General features: G+C 36.5%; 2 protein-coding genes across 2 annotated transcripts; one reads left to right on the top strand and one right to left on the bottom strand.

The window, feature by feature from the left end:
* The first annotated feature begins 13,537 nt into the window (after positions 1-13,537).
* LOC110671644 (chaperone protein dnaJ 20, chloroplastic) lies at positions 13,538-15,329 on the top strand. The gene is made up of 2 exons (XM_021834161.2): positions 13,538-14,123; positions 14,884-15,329. Exons 1-2 carry the CDS (start codon positions 13,680-13,682, stop codon positions 15,031-15,033), a joined length of 594 nt encoding a protein of 197 aa, XP_021689853.2. The 5' UTR covers positions 13,538-13,679; the 3' UTR covers positions 15,034-15,329.
* Positions 15,330-16,837: 1,508 nt separating this feature from the next.
* On the bottom strand, positions 16,838-18,557 carry LOC110671634 (protein ECERIFERUM 26). Its single transcript, XM_021834143.2, has 2 exons — positions 17,919-18,557; positions 16,838-17,828 (listed from the first exon to the last, which is right to left on the bottom strand). Exons 1-2 carry the CDS (start codon positions 18,348-18,350, stop codon positions 16,944-16,946), a joined length of 1,317 nt encoding a protein of 438 aa, XP_021689835.2. The 5' UTR covers positions 18,351-18,557; the 3' UTR covers positions 16,838-16,943.
* Positions 18,558-19,381: the final 824 nt, after the last annotated feature.

Raw genomic sequence — 19,381 nt, 5'->3', positions numbered from 1 at the left:
TAATTTAATTTCTATAATTTTAAATTATTTTCTATATTAAAATTATAGGGATTAAAGTGTGATGTAATATAAAATTTAAATTATAATATAATGTAAAATTTAGAAATTAAATAATTAATTTTTTTAAAATTTATTGATTAAAATATAATATAAAGTAAAACTCATAAATCAAATTGTAAATTTTCCTTTATTTTTTATCGTTTGCAATTATTGTAGAATGAGAGATGAAAAAGTGGGTTTCATGCTTTATTTTATAGCAATCCTATGACTGCTAAAGTGTTTATGCTCGAGGGAGTTAATTAGTCAATAAGAAAATTTTCCAAGATAGCCATATTATATATATGTCTTATACAACAATAATTATCTCATTGATTTTTCCGTTATAATATAAAGAATTCATATGAAGGACCTGTAAAGACCATTACCACAAATTAAATTAATATATATATATATAAGGTCGTTGAAACACTGTGAATATATAAAATTTATAAGAGACATGTGTAAGAATACAATTAACATAAATTATATTAATATATAAGATTTTTTTGTTATAATATAAAGAATTCATTTGATGGACGTGTAAAGACCATTAACACAAATTAAATATATATATATATAAGGTCGTTGAAACATTGTGAATATATAAAATTTATACGAGAAATATGAAAGAATATAATTAACATAAATTAAAATAATATATAAGATTTAAAAGACACGTATAAATAAGGCAGCTAATTTAGCAAATAAGCTAATGCAATGGTTCATTCGTTGACTATTATAACTACATTTAATGTTAGTCGATGTGGGAGCTTTCTTTCAAGTTCTTTATGTAATATCCTTTATATTTTGTTCACTTAACGTTTTAGGTTCTATAATTGAGGTATTTGGGAGGTTTAAGTATAATTTGAACCTTTTATATTAAATTTTTTCTAAATTTTATTAATAAAATTTTAATTAAAAAAATATATTAAGGTTTCATTTGTTTCATGAAGAATGAAAATTATTTTTTAAAAAATTATATAATTTTTTTAATAAAAAAATATTTATTATTAATTAATTTTTTAAATATTTTAAATGCTAAAAAATATAAAAAATATTTTTCATGAAATAAATGGAGCCTAAAATATTAATAGAATTACTCTATATGATTATTGAAAATATAGGTTGTATTAGGTAAATTGGGTGAATATTTGATTAATTAAATCAAATTTAATTAAATGAATTTTTAACTTATTATAAAATATTAATGAAATTGAATTAAAATAGAAAGGATCCAATCGAAATTAAAAATATTTAACCACTTATAAATTATAATTGAATTAATAAAAAAATACAATATATATTATATTATTATTTAATTAGTAAAATGTTAATAAAAATATATTTATAATAATTTTTATTTATAAAATAATAAATATGATTTATTGCTAATAAAAGAATGTTTAAAATTTAAATATTATTAATAAAATTATAAAAATAATAATTATAAATAATATATTATTAAATAAAAGAGTAACTGAATCAACAATCTAAATTAAAATTTTTTAAATTATTAATAAAAATAAATTATTATACTAACCATGCAACTTATTATTATTATTATTATTTTTTATGGAAATTATGGAATCTTTTTATAATCCAATTCAACAACTTATTTATTTATTGCAAAGGTTAAATAAAGATAAATTATTAACTAAGTTTTTGTTTCAATTATTTAATAAATTAATTTACCATAAATTTGGAGATTTTTAATAAAATTAAGATTCAACGCAAATTTCCACGAAATCATATGCATCTAATAATAATAATAATAATAATAATAATAATAATAATAATAATGTTTTGTTAGATTTAGGTATTTGTTATATTTATGAAAACATTATTTTTTAAAGGTTTAATGCTCAATTTCCTTCATATATTTGTGAGACGTTTAATTTAACTCGTTTTCAACTTTTGTTTAAATTAATTTTAAAGTTTCAAATTAAATTTAATTTAATTAAAAAATTAATACAATTAAAAAATTCAATTTCTTGAATTTTTGTGATAAATTAAGAAATTTAACTAAAAAATTAAAAAATTAAATTTCTCATTATTTTTTGTCTAAAACAAGAAATTTATCCTATAAATTTTAATTTTTAAATTAAATTGCGATTAAAATAAACTTCTTAAATTTCTTGATTTTTTGTGATAAATTAAGAAATTTAACTAAAAAATTAAGAAATTAAATTTCTCATTATTTTTTGTCTAGAACAAGAAATTTATCCTATAAATTTTAGTTTTTAAATTAAATTGCGATTAAAAGAAACTTCTTAAATTTCTTTATTTTTTGTGATAAATTAAGAAATTTAACTAAAAATTAAGAAATTAAATTTCTCATTATTTTTTGTCTAAAACAATAAATTTATCTTATAAATTTTAATTTTTAAATTAAATTGCGATTAAAAGAAACTTCTAATTAATTTAGATAAAAATATTAAAAATAAATTAAATTGAACATTTTAATAAACTAGTCTTTTGTGATACATGTGTTTTATCATTTTAATCAGTAATTATTAGTATAATTTTATAATTTTTAACTAAAATATTTTTAATTTATTTGATTTTACGATGTAAACTTTAAATATTATTAAAAAAAAACTTAATAATACTTAAATTCTATAATAAATGTAAAATATATTAAAATTCCATTACAACCTAATTTTTAAAATCATAATTTAAATATATTAAAAAAAACTTAATAATACTTAAATTCTATAATAAATGTAAAATATATTAAAATTTCATTACAACATAATTTTTAAAATCATAATTATATTAATATTAATATTGTAATTTTATGTCACGACCCAACCTATGGGCCGGACCGGCACTAGGACCTGGGCCAGCCTAAAGCCCCCGAGGCCCGTAGTAAGCCTAACTGTTCATTTACCCAATTCTAAGGCCCATTTGGGCCCAATTTCAAGAAACCAAACGGACAGAGTCCGGCCATAAAATGGACTTTCCAACGGGGAGTTTTCGACTCACCCGACCTGTAAACACAATAAATACTCAATTGGGGAGCTCAGCTCACCCTCCACATACTCATCAGCATAAAAATAAATGGGAGCTCAGCTCCCTCATCCAATCCATCAAACATGCATAGAATATTAAGTTTACAGGTCCAAAATAATAATTTAGTTTACAGACCCAAATCAAATAAACATTCTAACACATGCGGAAATTCTAAGATTCAACAAGTTTATACAAACATTAGTAATCGACCTGCGAGGGAGAAAGCAGGTTAACCTCAAAAATATCCTCCTGTGGCCTGGAAAAATTTTTGAACAGGAGTGAGCGTTCGACTTAGAGAGTAAAATATCAATTTTAACCATAATCTCTATAACTATCTAAAACTAATGCACCCTGTAGAGTGAAATGCAACATCAACATCATTTTCACATCATAACATCAAAAAGGTAATTTGGAGCACTCACACACCCTGTAGTATCAGTCATAATATATGGGAGCTGATCCCCTATACAGCTCTCTTAAATCCAACCTGGTGCCAGCGAAGAACTCAAGCCGGACTTTCGCTTAATAAACCAAATCGAGGGTCCCAGCGAAGAACTCAAGCCGTGACTACCCGTCCTATCCATAGTCCACACCACATCACACGCACGCCAACGCACGCACACTGCTCCAAATTACCACAACAACATCCATGGCACTTTAACAGTTATCAATGCAACATAAATCGTGCCTAGAGTTTAACTACATAAATATATGCATATAAGTGATGCATGGGCATGCTTGAACATATAATAATAGTGAAATTACAATTAAAATTAATATTTTACTCACAGACTTGACGACAATCACTGTGGCGGCTGGGCGGAGGAAGAAGGCTGTCCCGGCTCACCTGACAATTATATTACAATTATTTAATACAATTGACTCAATACAATTCAAGAAAAGACCAATTGCGTCCTAAGTCGTGCCGAAAATCCGGCAGAGTCTCCCCTATACCTAGGACCTACCCAACCTGCAAAATGGCTCAAAACACACTTCTATATTTACAATCCATATATCCACAGCTCAATCATATCACACAGCCCCTCCTGGGCCCATCAAATCAATCATCCATCATAGTATGTAATATTTCAATTTAATCCTTATAATTGACCATTTTTGCAAAAACTGCCCAAATAAGTTCTAAAAATTCTAAAACTTTGTCCCGCGGTCCTTAGCAATATTACTAAGCTATTTCAAAAAGAATCAAAATTTTCTAAGCTACCACGAATATTTTATGGATTTTTAATCCTATTTAAGCACTAGAAAATTACGAAAAAAGCAAGGTTCGGGTTTACCTTTGCCAATTCCGACTTCGAACGCGCCGACATCCGACAATGGGGGCTAGCCAAAACCTCGATCCACGGAGACTTTTCCAGAACGGTCCGTTCGCCGGAATTTTGCGCACCGATCAACTGTCGAATTTCCGCGAATCGAGGATACCTACACGAAGCCCATAACACGAGGGTTAGTACATAAATTTTTCAGAATTTTCTAAGCTCATTAAATGCTCGGAAAAACACTGCGAAGTTCCGTGGGACCCACCGAAAAACGGTGTTGAAAAAATTTGAAATTTATGTCGCCGCGAAGCTCTCGACGAGTGGAGCGTGTTGGTACCCACGGTTTTCGAGAAATCTAGCCCAAAAGTTGAAATGGGCTAAAAACTTCCCGAGCAAAAATTGGACAAACCGCTGGATGGATTTCGGCGTTCTTGGTGTCTATGGAAAGCTCTCGCCGAGTAGATGATTTTAGACAAAAGACCCGGTCCAATTGGTGGCCGGATCGGCCAGATTTTGGCCGGAGAAGTCGAAACGCCGCGCGCGCGAGGGAGGGAATTCGCGCGTTTCCGGCAGCTTAGCGGCCTACCGGCCGGGAGGTCGGGTGGCGCGCCTACCGGGTGGCAGGGGGAGGTGGCTGGCCAGTGGCAGGGGCAGGAGGAGAGAGAAAACGGGAGGAAGAGAGAAGGGGGAAGGGACGCGCGCGGGAGGAAGAAAAAGGGAAGGGAGCCGGTCCGATTCGACCGGTCCGATCCGGTCCGGTTCGATTCGAAATACAAAATTTTGAATTTTTTACTCTGCCTCGGGACCGAAAACGAGGTCCAAAAATTCTGAAAAAATTCCAGAAAACTCAGAAAAATACGTAGACTCCAAATATATTTTTAGTTTTGTCACGTGGTCTTTAAATTAATTTTTAAAATTCATCAAAGTTTATATTTTCGAAAAATCGAACCCGATTTTTAAAATCCGAAAAATCTCAAAAAAATTCCTAAAATTTAAATAAAATTAAAATACCAAAAATGCTCATAAATTTAAAATTTTTGGGGTGTTACATTCTTCCTCTTACGTAAAATTCGTCCCTCGAATTTTACACAAGGCGTAATAAAGCACATGATTATACATTGAATGATAAGGATACTTGCTATGCATGTCCCGCTCGACTCCAGTGCACTCTTCCACCGATCGACTCTCCACAAAACCTTAACCATAGGGATCTGCTTTGGATCTCAACTGTCTCACTTGGTAGTCCACTATGGCTACAGTCGCTCCTCAAATGTCAAGTTCTCTTTTAGCTCTATTACATCCATTTGTAGTACATGAGAAGGATCTGGAATGTATTTCTGAGCATGGAGATGTGAAACACGGATGAACGTGAGAAAGGTTGGGTGGTAGCTCCAACCGGTAGGCAATCGCTCCAACTCTATCTCAGAACCTCAAAAGGTCCGATATACCGAGGTGCCAACTTGCCCTTCTTTCCAAATCTCATGACTCCCTTCATCGGAGAAACCTTCAGGAATACATAGTCGCCTACTGCAAACTCCACATCCCTCCGTCTGGGGTCTGCATAACTCTTCTGCCTACTGAAAGCTGTTTTCAGTCGTTCCGTGATTAAAGGAACTACCTCTAAGGTGTACTGCACTAGGTCTACATCATGCACCTTCGCTTCCCCCATTTCCGCCCAACACAGAGGAGACCTACACTTTCTTCCATATAGTGCCTCATAGGGTGCCATCCCTATGCTGGAATGGTAACTGTTGTTGTAGGCAAACTCCACTAAAGCTAGCTGATCATCCCATTGACCTCCAAAATCCAAAACACTCATGCGAAGCATGTCTTCCAGTGTTTGGATTGTCCTTTCGGACTGTCCGTCTGTCTGAGGGTGGAAAGTCGCATCAAGTTCAATCAGGTGCCAAGTGCCTCCCGCAACTTTCTCCAAAACCAAGAAGTGAATCAGCCCTCTGCCGATATTATGGAAGCTGGAACTCCATGCAATCTGACTATTTCTCGAATGTAGAGCCGCGCGTACTGTGCCACAGAATATGTAGTCTTCACAGGTAAGAAGTGAGCTGATTTGGTCAAGCGGTCTACAATTACCCATATCGAATCATATCCTCGCGTGGTACGAGGCAACCCAGTCACAAAATCCATGGTGATCATTTTCCACTTCCATTCTGGGATAGGGAGCTCGCAGCCTACTGCATAGTCTCGTGTTCAAACTTCACCTTTTGACAAGTCAAGCACTTGGACACAAAGTCTGCTATGTCCCTCTTCATGTCATTCCACCAATAGCTATTCTTCACATCATGGTACATCTTGGTGGAACCTGGGTGGACACTGTACAGGGTATAGTGTGCCTCTCGCATGATTTCGTCTTTGAGATTGTCCACATCGGGCACACATATCCTAGAACCTTGCACTAGGGCGCCATCATTGGCAAATCCAAACTCACCACCTTCACCTTGCTGTACTCTTTCAATGATCTTCATCAATTGTTGGTCTCTGTGCTGGGAAACTCTAACTCTGTCTCTCAAGTCTGGCCTCACTGAAAAATGAGCCAGCAACACCCCTTCATCTGAAAGATCTAGGATTAAACCTTGATCCATCAACTCATGTACCTCCTGAATCAATGGTATCTTTTCTGCTGAAATGTGCACTAAACTGCCAGAAGATTTTCTGCTCAAAGCATCTGCCACTACATTGGCCTTCCTAGGGTGGTCCTGGATGGTGCAATTATAGTCTTTTAAAAGCTCCATCCATCTCCTCAGTCTCAAGTTTAAGTCCCTCTGTTGGAAGATGTACTTCAAACTCTTATGGTCGGTGTATATCTCGCACACTTCACCATTCAGGTAGTGTCTCCAGATTTTTAGTGCAAAGATTACAGTCGCCATTTCCAAATCATGGGTGGGGTAGTTTTGCTCATGCCTCTTCAGCTGTCTTGAAGCATAAGCCACTACTTTTCCACTCTGCATCAAAACACACCCTAAGCCAACTCTAGAGGCGTCACAGTACACGGTGTATCCTTCACCACTCATAGGTAGTGTCAACACAGGGGCGGTGGTTAGACACTCCTTAAGCTTCTGGAAGCTCTTCTCACAGTCATCTGTCCAAATGAATGGAACATTTTTCCGAGTTAACTTAGTTAGGGGAGCCGCTATCCTGGAAAAATCTTGCACAAAACGCCTATAGTAGCCAGCTAAACCCAGAAAACTTCGCACCTCGCTGGATCGTTGTAGGCCTAAGCCAATCGATTCTGACTTCAATTTTCTTGGGATCCACTTGAATACCTTCTCTTGAAACCACGTGTCCCAAGAATGAGATGCTTTCTAGCCAAAATTCACATTTCAAAATTTGGCATATACCGGTGCTCCTCAAAGTCCGCAACACCATCCTCAAGTGCCACACGTGTTCTTCCTGGTCCGAGAGTATACCAAAATGTCATCTATGAATACAATGACAAACGGTCCAAAATGGCTTGAACACCTGCTCATCAAGTCCATGAATGTCTTGGTGCATTAGTGAGTCCAAAAGACATCACCAAGAACTCATAATGACCATATCTTGTCCTCGAAGCCGCTTTTGGACACGCCTCATTCCTGATTCTCAATTGATGGTAGCCTGATCGCAGGTCTATTTTGGAAAAGAATCTAGCCCCTTGGAGCTGATCAAACAGATCATCGATCCGAGGAAGTGGATACTTGTTCTTCACAGTCACCTTGTTCAGCTGTCTGTAGTCGATACACAACCTCAATGACCCATCCTTCTTTCTCACAAATTGAACAGGAGCACCCCAAGGTGAAGTGCTCGGACGTATAAAACCCTTGTCCAAAAGCTCCTGTAGTTGCTCCTTCAGCTCTTTCAATTCTGCTGGTGTCATCCTGTAAGGTGGCATCGATATGGGGTTTGTACCCGGCACAACATCAATGCAAAACTCTATTTCCCTTCCTGGTGGCAACCCTGGAAGCTCCTCTGGGAAGACATCCATAAATTCTCTGACAACAGGAACATTTTCCATGCTGACACCTTCTACAGATGTATCTCTCACCAATGCCAAATACCCTTGGCATCCACGCCTCAACATTTTTCTAGCAATAATTGCTGACACTAAATTATATGGAGCCACGCTCCTGTCACCATCAAAGCTAAACTCTTCCACACCAGGTATGTGGAAATACACCTTTTTGTTCCTGCAGTCTAAAGTGACATAATGAGTTGCCAACCAATCCATCCCCAAGATTACATCAAAATCCATTACTGGTAAAGGAACCAAGTCTGCTGGGAGGATCTTTCCATCCACTACTACTGGGCTACCCGAAAAAATCATATCTACATCTATGTTGTCGCTAAGTGGGGTAGCTACTGACAAAGGGCACTCTAAAGTTGTAGGGTTTCTACCCAACCTCATGGCAAACACAGGGGAGACAAATGAGTGCGTAGCACCCGGATCTATCAAAACACGAGCCTCATAAGAATGCACTGTAAGAATACCCGCCACAACCGCATTTGAAGCTTGAGCATCCCGTGGGTCAGGTGAAAACCCGAGCTTGACCCTACCCCGAGTGGCGTAACTCGACATCGACTTCTACCTCCCGACCGCCTCCAAATCCACGCCCCTTGTCCTCGCCTGTTGCCATCCGAATCGATCGCCGCCATGTTGGAAGTACCGATACAATTGCGAGGAACATTTGCAACAGAACCCTGTGACCCCATCTGTGGCTCACTGAAAACGGGGCATTCTCTAGCAAAGTGACCTGGTTGGCCACACCTGAAGCATACTCCTGATCCCATCAAACAAGGTCCTGAATGTCCTCTTCCACACTGTGCACAAGGTGCCAAGGAGGATCCTGAACCAGACCCAGAACTGCTGTACCCTGAACTGTGACCACTGCTGGATCCGTACCCTGGTCTGAATCCTCGAGGTTTGTGTCTAAAACCACTCTTCTTGTTCCTACTTTTTCCTCTGTAATTACTCTGGCCACCACTGTCCGGAGTACCCATGGAAGGAACACCTGAGGAACCCTCTGCTCTGTTTTTCTTTGCCCTTCCGCTGTCATCCACAGCATAGCTAATCTCTATCTGTCTAGCTCGATCAACTACCACATCAAAAGACTGATCAGACATCATGGCCAGGTTTGCATACCTCCTGTCCAGCCCCTTTAGGAATCTCTTCACCTTCATAGTTTCTGTAGCTACTGCTGTAGGGGCATACCTGCTCAGTTCTAGAAATTCTGTAGCATACTCATCTACAGACCTGCCATTCTGTCTTAAGGCCTCAAAGGCCCACTGCTTTTGATCCCTGAAGCTTTCTGGCACAAACCGATTGATAAAAAGTTTCACAAACTGAGCCCATGTCAAACCCTCCATCCGGGGTAACACGTAGTCATTCATCCATTGTCTAGGCATAGGCCCCATGACATGCTGCATACACTCTATGTCTCTATCAGTCTTCTATCAGTCAACTGTAATTCTGTTCCTGCCTGTCTGCAGGAATCCAAAAACCGATATGCATCGTCTGACACATCATAAGTACCAGGCACCAACTTCTTGAAATTTATGATCTGTTTGTAAGGTTCCCCTCTTGGTGCGGTGGACTGCTGCTGCTGTGGAGGGTGGACCATATACTGCGCCATCATGTCGATGGTCCTCTGCAACCCAGCTAGAGTAGCTACCATAGGGTCCATGGGACCCTGTGCCATAAAGGACTGATCCTGTACTGGGGGTGGCTGCTCCTCTACTTGAGCATTTCTAGGCCTCCTACCCCGCCTCCTCGGGGCAGGCACCTCATCCTGTGCCGACACCTCGTCGGGCACATCTGGTTCAGTGCGATGGCGCCTCTCACGCTTCTACGCATTTTCACGAAATTCAAGACATTAGCCCACAAAAATTCAAAACTGCTCATTACACAGCTCTATAGACTCATATTTATACATAATATATGGAGCAGAAACTAGAAGCAAAGATGACAATGCAAGACGAATGTGAACCCTATTTTCCGCATGTGACTCCTAGTAGACTCTTCCCAACATTTTAGATGAACATTCCCTAAGAATCTGGAGCCTAAGCTCTGATACCACATTTGTCACGACCCAACCTATGGGCCGGACCGGCACTAGGACCTGGGCCAGCCTAAAGCCCCTGAGGCCCGTAGTAAGCCTAACTGTTCATTTACCCAATTCTAAGGCCCATTTGGGCCCAATTTCAAGAAACCAAACGGACAGAGTCCGGCCATAAAATGGACTTTCCAACGGGGAGTTTTCGACTCACCCGACCTGTAAATACAATAAATACTCAATTGGGGAGCTCAGCTCGCCCTCCACATACTCATCAGCATAAAAATAAATGGAAGCTCAGCTCCCTCATCCAATCCATCAAACATGCATAGAATATTAAGTTTACAGGTCCAAAATAATAATTTAGTTTACAGACCCAAATCAAATAAACATTCTAACACATGCGGAAATTCTAAGATTCAACAAGTTTATACAAACATTAGTAATCGACCTGCGAGGGAGAAAGCAGGTTAACCTCAAAAATATCCTCCTGTGGCCTGGAAAAATTTTTGAACAGGAGTGAGCGTTCGACTCAGAGAGTAAAATATCAATTTTAACCATAATCTCTATAACTATCTAAAACTAATGCACCCTGTAGAGTGAAATGCAACATCAACATCATTTTCACATCATAACATCAAAAAGGTAATTTGGAGCACTCACACACCCTGTAGTATCAGTCATAATATATGGGAGCTGATCCCCTATACAGCTCTCTTAAATCCAACCTGGTGCCAGCGAAGAACTCAAGCCGGACTTTCGCTTAATAAACCAAATCGAGGGTCCCAGCGAAGAACTCAAGCCGTGACTACCCCTTGAAGGATCGGGTCCCAGCGAAGAACTCAAGCCGTGACTACCCGTCCTATCCATAGTTCACACCACATCACACGCACGCCAACGCACGCACACTGCTCCAAATTACCACAACAATATCTATGACACTTTAACAGTTATTAATGCAACATAAATCGTGCCTAGAGTTTAACTACATAAATATATGTATATAAGTGATGCATGGGCATGCTTGAACATATAATAATAGTGAAATTACAATTAAAATTAATATTTTACTCACAGACTTGACGACAATCACTGTGGCGGCTGGGCGGAGGAAGAAGGTTGTCCCGGCTCATCTGACAATTATATTACAATTATTTAATACAATTGACTCAATACAATTCAAGAAAAGACCAATTGCGTCCTAAGTCGTGCCGAAAATCAAGTGAGTCTCCCTATACCTAGGACCTACCCAACCTGCAAAATGGCTCAAAACACACTTCTATATTTACAATCCATATATCCACAGCTCAATCATATCACACAGCCCCTCCTAGGCCCATCAAATCAATCATCCATCACAGTATGTAATATTTCAATTTAATCCTTATAATTGACCATTTTTGCAAAAACTGCCCAAATAAGCTCTAAAAATTCTAAAACTTTGCCCCGCGGTCCTTAGCAATATTACTAAGCTATTGCAAAAAGAATCAAAATTTTCTAAGCTACCACGAATATTTTATGAATTTTTAATCCTATTTAAGCACTAGAAAATTACGAAAAAAGCAAGATTCGGGTTTACCTTTGCTAATTCCAACTTTGGGAACTCGCTCGGGACGTTTGACAATGGGGGGCTAGCCAAAACCTCGGTCCAATTCGGAGACTTTTCCGTGCAGTCCGTTCGCCGAATTTCGCACCGGTCAATCGCCGAATTTCCGCGAATCGAGGATACCTACACGAAGCCCATAACACGGGGGTTAGTACATAAATTTTTCAGAATTTTCTAAGCTCATTAAATGCTCGGAAAAATACTGCGAAGTTCCGTGGGACCCACCAAAAAACGGTGTCGAAAAAATTTGAAATTTATGTCGCCGCGAAGCTCTCGACGAGTGGAGCGTGCTGGTACCCTCGGTTTTCTCGTGGGATTCACGGTTTTCGAGAAATCTAGCCCAAAAGTCGAAATGGGCTAAAAACTTTCCGAGCAAAAATTGGACAAACCGCTCGATGGATTTCGGCGTTCTTGGTGTCTATGGAAAGCTCTCGCCGAGTAGATGATTTTAGACACAAGACCCGGTCCAATTGGTGGCCGGATCGGCCGGATTTTGGCCGGAGAAGTCGAAACGCCGCGCGCGCGAGGGAGGGAATTCGCGCGCGGTTTCCGGCCGTTTGGGGCGGCGGCACCGGGTGGGGAGGTCGGGTGGCGCGCCGGCCTACTGGGTGGCAGGGGGAGGTGGCTGGCCGGCGGCAGGGGCAGGAGGAGAGAGAAAACGGGAGGAAGAGAGAAGGGGGAAGGGACGCGCGCGGGAGGAAGAAAAAGGGAAGGGAGCCGGTCCGATTCGACCGGTCCGATCCGGTCCGGTTCGATTCGGCCGGTTCGATTCGAAATACAAAATTTTAAATTTTTACTCTGCCTCGGGACCGAAAACGAGGTCCAAAAATTTCGAAAAAATTCTAGAAAACTCAGAAAAATACGTAGACTCCAAATATATTTTTAGTTTTGCCACGTGGTCTTTAAATTAATTTTTAAAATTCATCAAAGTTTATATTTTCGAAAAATCGAACCTGATTTTTAAAATCCGAAAAATCTCAAAAAAATTTCTAAAATTTAAATAAAATTAAAATACCAAAAATACTCATAAATTTAAAATTTTTGGGGTGTTACATTTTAATTATTGAAATATAAAAGTATTTAATTAAAAATTAATATTTCATATGATAATCTAATTTTGGTATATAAATTTAAAAATATATATATAAAAAGAGTGTCATATGCTCATTTTTTAAGTATTCTCATTAGCTATGACACACTCTTATAAAGTTTTATATAATAAATTTTATTATTATTAAATAAGAGTTACAATAATAGTAATTATATCAATGCATAGGGATATTTTTGTCTCTTCATAAGTCTTTTCACATTTATACTTTTATGATAATTATTTTAAAAAAATTATTATATTAAATTTTGAATAAAGAATTCAATATAAACTATACAATACAAATTGTGAACTGTGAACCTACGAAAAAAAAAAAAAAGTCAATTTCCAGTTTTTTTATCGAAGCAATTTGCAGTTTTTTTTCCAAGAAAAATGGCAACCATTCTTAGATTGACAGGTGGCTTATTATTATACTATAAATGTCCACACCATAACTGTAGTTCTCATCTCCAGCTTTCCCTTCTCCCTCCCAAATCCTGTGCTAATCTGACAGAACAAAACTGTGAATCCAAAAAATTTCTCTCTCAATTTCTTCACAGCCAAACCAAAACCAGAGACTTTTACGCAGACCCACTGCAAAGTAACAGAGAGAGATGTGTACTCATGGCTTATTGATCCCTGGAAGCGAGGCCTCTCGCTTCTGCTTCTCTTCCACCGTCTCTTCTCCCACCGTAACGTATAAGTCCGACCCATTTTTCCGCTTCAAGCCTCTGACACGTTTCTCGCACGCGTCATTCAAAATCAAGGCTGCTGTGCAGGAAGGAATCCCCACCAACATGAGCTTTTATGAGCTGTTGGGGATTCCTGAGTCCGGTACCTTGATTGAGATAAAGCAGGCTTATAAAAAGGTCGCCAGGAAGTACCACCCGGACGTGTCGCCCCCGGATCGGGTTGAGGAGTATACCCAGAGGTTTATTCGGGTTCAGGAGGCTTACGAGACTCTCTCGGATCCTAGAAGGAGAGCTCTTTATGATCGAGATATGGCTCGGGGTCTTCACCTCGCGTTCTCTGCTAGGAGACGACACCAAAACGATGAGGTACTTTTCTTGTTCTTTATCTTTTTTAAATGTATACATTGGTTTTCTTTGATGTGGATTCGTGGATTTGGAGAAAATTTGCTTTACCTTTTGTGGGAATTTGTGAAAAATGACGTTTTCGTTAGTGATTTGCTGATGCAAGTGTATTGGTATTAATTTGGGGTGTTTTGGCTGGAGTTTTCCCTCTGTTTCATCCTGTGTTTATGGACTCTTTCTTTTAGGCTTGTAGTTAAATATGGATAAATTGGCAATTTTCCTTGATTATTTAATGGCGGACTTGGGTTTGAACTAGAATCTTGATGCGAGTGTCATAAACCAAAGGTATGAGTTGCAATAGACGAAAATTTCGAAATCTTTATGCGTTTTATGGACCGAAATGTTAGTTTGCGCCAGGCAAAGTTAGTGGAGAGTGGAGACTTCTATTTTGTTGGTTGTCAATTAGTGGAAGCTGAGAATTCAGATTCTGATTTCTTGAAAGTTCATTTCTTTGTGACCTTTCCTCAACAGCCATAGAATTTATGTTTGTAGCCAAGTGTGCTTCTTTGTTCATTGTTTTATTCATATTCATTATTTAACTTCGATTATTTCATTGAACAATGCAATTTTCTAACTTGTGAGGCCAGATTTCTGTTATTGTGGCAGATAATGAAGTTCATGCCTTAAAAAAAAAAAAAAAAAAAAACTATAGTTTCTTTAGCAAGCTTCACTCAGTTTTTCTATTTCATCACTGTATATTCATTCGGCTTCTCGTTGGTATCAGGAACTGGAAGTGAGAGGCGAGTGGAAGAACTGCTGGGAAGCTCAGCTATCAGAGTTGAAGAGAAGAAGCATGAACAAGGATGCAGAGGGAAACTTGTCGTGGGCAGCTCGAATGCGCAGGCAACGGGAACGATCATCTCAAGAAATTTAAATAGGTTCTTGATACGCGCTTTTCTAGTTTCTACACCGTTGGTACTGAGAGAGGGTAATGAAGAAGCTGTCTGGTTAAGCATATGCATGAAATGAAACAGCAGAAAAATTTATCTGCGCATGCTAATCAAATAGATATCTCAAATCAGAAATCTTGTATGGTTGTTTTTTCTGGCCATGCCAATGATACTTACAGCCTTACAGGCGTTTTATGCTGTATATAAAGTTCAATAGTTTGATGCGCATCTTTTTGGAACACAAATTTTCTTTGTTGCTCAACGTGAAAACTTTCTTTTAGGGCAACTTCCCTACACGTTCCTTACTTCTTTTTCTTGGCCATCTTGTTCCTTGTGATGTCTTGTTTTTTTTCCCATTTCACCTTGAACATTTGAGAATCCAGATCTTCGGTAGGTTCGTGTGAGATTTTTAAAACATATTACAGCATAGTGGTCGACAGTTTTGATGAAAAATGCTTTGATGCTTCTGAAAATGCTAATAGCATTTCAGAATCTGTCAGAATTTTCTGGAATTTTTTTGATTACAGGGAGAAATTTTACGCCATCCCCAGCTTTTAATTCCATCCTTGTGAAGAAATTTTAGAACTTACAGGATTTGTTTGGATATGAGCTAGGCTTCAAATTCAAGAATTTATTTGAAATTTTAATTTAAATTATATAATTTAAATTCTTCATTTATAAAATGAAAAGAATTTTTGAAAATAGAGTCAGGAATTGATGAGTATCTTATAAAAATATAATAGCAAATAATCTTATGTGACATCATTTTTAAGATTAAAAAAATCAGTCAGGGTATAATTAAAAGAGTCTGCGTCTTCATGTTCTTGTTTGATATATGAGTGTCCTTGTCAATTTTACATTAATGAAAGTAAAATTTTCTTTATTGTCAATTTCATCTTCAATAATTTGTGGAAACGAAAACAAAATAACCTTAGAATTCTCAAAATTTTCAAAATAGATAAAAGTTAACGTGTGATTATGAAGAGCTTTCGTATAAGCTTATTAATTATTAGATTAAATTTTTATATTTATATTCATATATTTTATATATACTTTAATTAATTTTATATATATTATAATATAAATATGTAATTTAATGATTATCAAACTCATTTTTATCTGATTTTAAATTTATATTAAATACATATAAAAATTAAAATTAAAAAATTATCATGTAACATAGATAGTACCAATAAAAAGACAGGACCATTTGCAGGACACATGTCCTAGTGAGAATGGTTTGGCGGCTGACCATAGAAAGCTCATAATCAGAAGACATTATGCATGGGAGATGTCGTGACCATAGATAGGTCGAATTTATTTATCCATATGAAGAAAATAATGAAAGAAGTAGATCAAGTAACAATAACTAAGTCAAGTTTTGTTAGCCATAATTGGATTGTCAATCAATTTGATTGGTCGGAATGAGGACATTAACCCCTGGCTTCTGGGGTTGGTGGTTATCCTGTTTTCTTCATCAGCTTTGTGTCTTGTGGTTTCTATCTTTCGCTAGTTCAACTTAGTTTATGATTTTTCCACCTTCTCCTCCTTTCATATTTGAGCATATCTATCCATTTGCTGACTTGTTAATATTTGTTTCTAAAACTGAGCTAACTTCTATTATTATTATTATTATTATTATTATTTACTAAACCCAAACACAACAAACAAAAATCTAGACTAAGTATCAATGAGCTTTAATTCGGTAGTATTTTCAAGACTGTAAAGCTTAAACTGAGATGGAAAATCTATTTGTAGCAACCAAGAAAACAAAAACTGAACCAGGAATCATGACAACATAATAATTATTGTTATTGTTATGACAAATATAAAATCTTCAATCCCCACCAAAGCCTCTCTCCACACTAGTTGATTAAAATCATCAACCATCTACTTATTCAAGATCACCTTTAAGCAATAGACCATTCTCTTTCAGCTCATATTTAAGCTCTGTTATTTCATTTTCCGGCAAAATTACAGTCACAACTCTTCCTTTGCTGCTGTAATCAGCAGAGTCTTCTGACCATGGAAGCACAACCACAGCACCTTCGTCTCCAACTCCTTCAATAGTGTAGTCTACAAACTTTGGTTTATATTCACTCAATTCCAATCCATATAAATTAGCTTTTTCAAAATCTACAAATGTCAAATTCGCTCCATATATTATGTAATCGGACGCTCCATTATCTTTCTTCACTAGTTCTTCAATTAGGGTTCTGTCATCGATAGCTTGATCAGCTAGCAAAATTGCCAATTTTTTCAAATCTGAGTGTTTGATGGAAAATTCAGCCTCAACAGAACTTACAATTTGACTATTGCTTAAAATCCCACTTTTTGAATAATTGGGATCTTTTTTGCAAATAGTCACTATTCTGGGCTCATGCTCTTCTCTAACTTTAGCTATGCATTGCCACATTAGGGCACACAGAGACTCAAACAATGGAGCTTCTTTAGTAAGACTTTGACCCCAAATAGTTGAGAGAAGGTGAGATACCTGTAAGGCAGTTAAATAGAGAGAAAATGTTTCTATCTTACAGTTATTCGCAGTTACCCAATGGTCACCAACCGGGTCGACCCGCTTCAGTGAACGTGATTCTTTTACATTTTCAGGGTTTTCAAGCCTTTCGGGTGATTTTGTGATTTGAAAAGGCCCATTGGAGTTGAGACCAGCCAAAAATGGGCTCCACATGTTGATACAATCAGCAGCAGAAAATGGGTCTCCAAGTATATGGGCCCAACTCAAGCCCAGTGATATTCCTCCACATTTGAACCTTGTTGCCTGCAAAAACAGCCACATGTTTATCATCCAGCGTGTCATAAATTGACCAGCCATCATGTTTTCACACAGCTTTATGAAAAATGGAAATACCTGTAAATAAACAAGGGGAGAAAAGGATAATTCAGGACCAATAGGTTGATGATAAACAAGTTGCTTATTGACCGAACAATCCTTCAGTTTAAGCCATTCATCCACCGTCTTGTCACACTCTGCCTCAATCATCCTGACGCCACAGTCATTACACTTCATGAATGGCCGGCCTGTGTCGTCTGATCGCCGGAACCGCCCACATGTCACGTAGAACTCGTTCAACCAGTAGAAAATGGTTTCCTTAATGCGCATATTGGTTAGCCCTTGGGTTGCGTCACTACTGAAGAAGTATACACCTTTTAGATAGTGAAGCTTCATGGCCAAATCCAACCCTCTTGGCTCGTAGACCACGTCCGGAGCCGTTGCCCTGCCCGGACCAACGGATGAAATCTGGATGTTATAGACCAGATTCTGGTCATTACAAGAAACCATGGTAATGTTGACGGTTGGAAATTAAGGAAGAGAAATGGAAAGAAAAGAAAAGAGAAGAAAAGAAAATGGCGCAAACATGTGAATTAGGAAAGCTTTATTATATTAGGAAGTAAATGGCAGAGGAGTTTTCAAGGGCGGTGGAGATTTAATTCAAGGATGTGTACGGTCGAACAGTTTTGGTGCTTTGTTTTTGCTGCATTAATGTTTCATGGAGGCAGCACTATATTATTTTATTGGACGTTTAATAAATATTAAAACAAATATTTATGTATAAATTCACGCAGATTTAATATGAATTTGATCCAACTTAATAATTATTAAATTAAATATTTATATATATAATATATAAATGTATATTTAAATATATAATTTAATTATTGATAAATTTATTTTTATATAAATTTAAATTTTAATGTTCTTTAATTATTCCTTAATTAAATAAAATAATATATATTTATTTTCAGATTTTTTTTTATATTATAGATTAATTGTAATGTAAAAGTTTAAGGATTTGATTTTAATTAAAAATTTATATAAAAGATAATTTTATTATGTTTAAATTTATAAATATTCCCGATTAGTGAAAAATTGTACTAAAACTAAATCATTGAAAATAAAAATATGCATATTTTTTGATAAAATTTGCTTTTATTGTGGTTGGTAACATTGCTTTGCTCTCTTAAAATCTCATAAATGAATGTGCCGGTGCTGATCACAACTAAAAGCAACAATAGACATTTATGTGAAACTACACTTGTGAGTTGGGATGCATTAGAGACATGATTAAAATTTGTTTCTCAAATGAGAAACTTTAATCTATATCTATTTACTTATAAATTCAAGATATAATATGTATAATAAAATCAACTTATATATATTTTTATCTTAAATTGATAAATTAAAATATATTTTTAATATTTTATTATTTTTAATAAATAAAATACTATAATTAATTCTTAATATTTGGTAGCCATTTATTTATAAAATAGCAGTTTGAATTAAATTTAAAATTATAAAATTAAAATTCATTA

Source organism: Hevea brasiliensis, chromosome 15 (assembly GCF_030052815.1).
Source record: "Hevea brasiliensis isolate MT/VB/25A 57/8 chromosome 15, ASM3005281v1, whole genome shotgun sequence".
Lineage (NCBI taxonomy): Eukaryota > Viridiplantae > Streptophyta > Magnoliopsida > Malpighiales > Euphorbiaceae > Hevea > Hevea brasiliensis.
Note: the sequence above shows the minus strand (reverse complement) of the source record. Positions and strands in the feature narration are given on the sequence as shown.

Excerpts from the sequence above, each read along its gene's own strand:
- LOC110671644 (XM_021834161.2), top strand. The coding sequence starts at position 13,680 with ATGTGTACTCATGGCTTATTGATCCCTGGAAGCGAGGCCTCTCGCTTC. Across the intron at positions 14,124-14,883 it reads GACGACACCAAAACGATGAG|GAACTGGAAGTGAGAGGCGA; the intron begins GTACTTTTCTTG and ends CGTTGGTATCAG.
- LOC110671634 (XM_021834143.2), bottom strand. The coding sequence starts at position 18,350 with ATGGTTTCTTGTAATGACCAGAATCTGGTCTATAACATCCAGATTTCA. Across the intron at positions 17,829-17,918 it reads CTCCCCTTGTTTATTTACAG|GCAACAAGGTTCAAATGTGG; the intron begins GTATTTCCATTT and ends CTGTTTTTGCAG.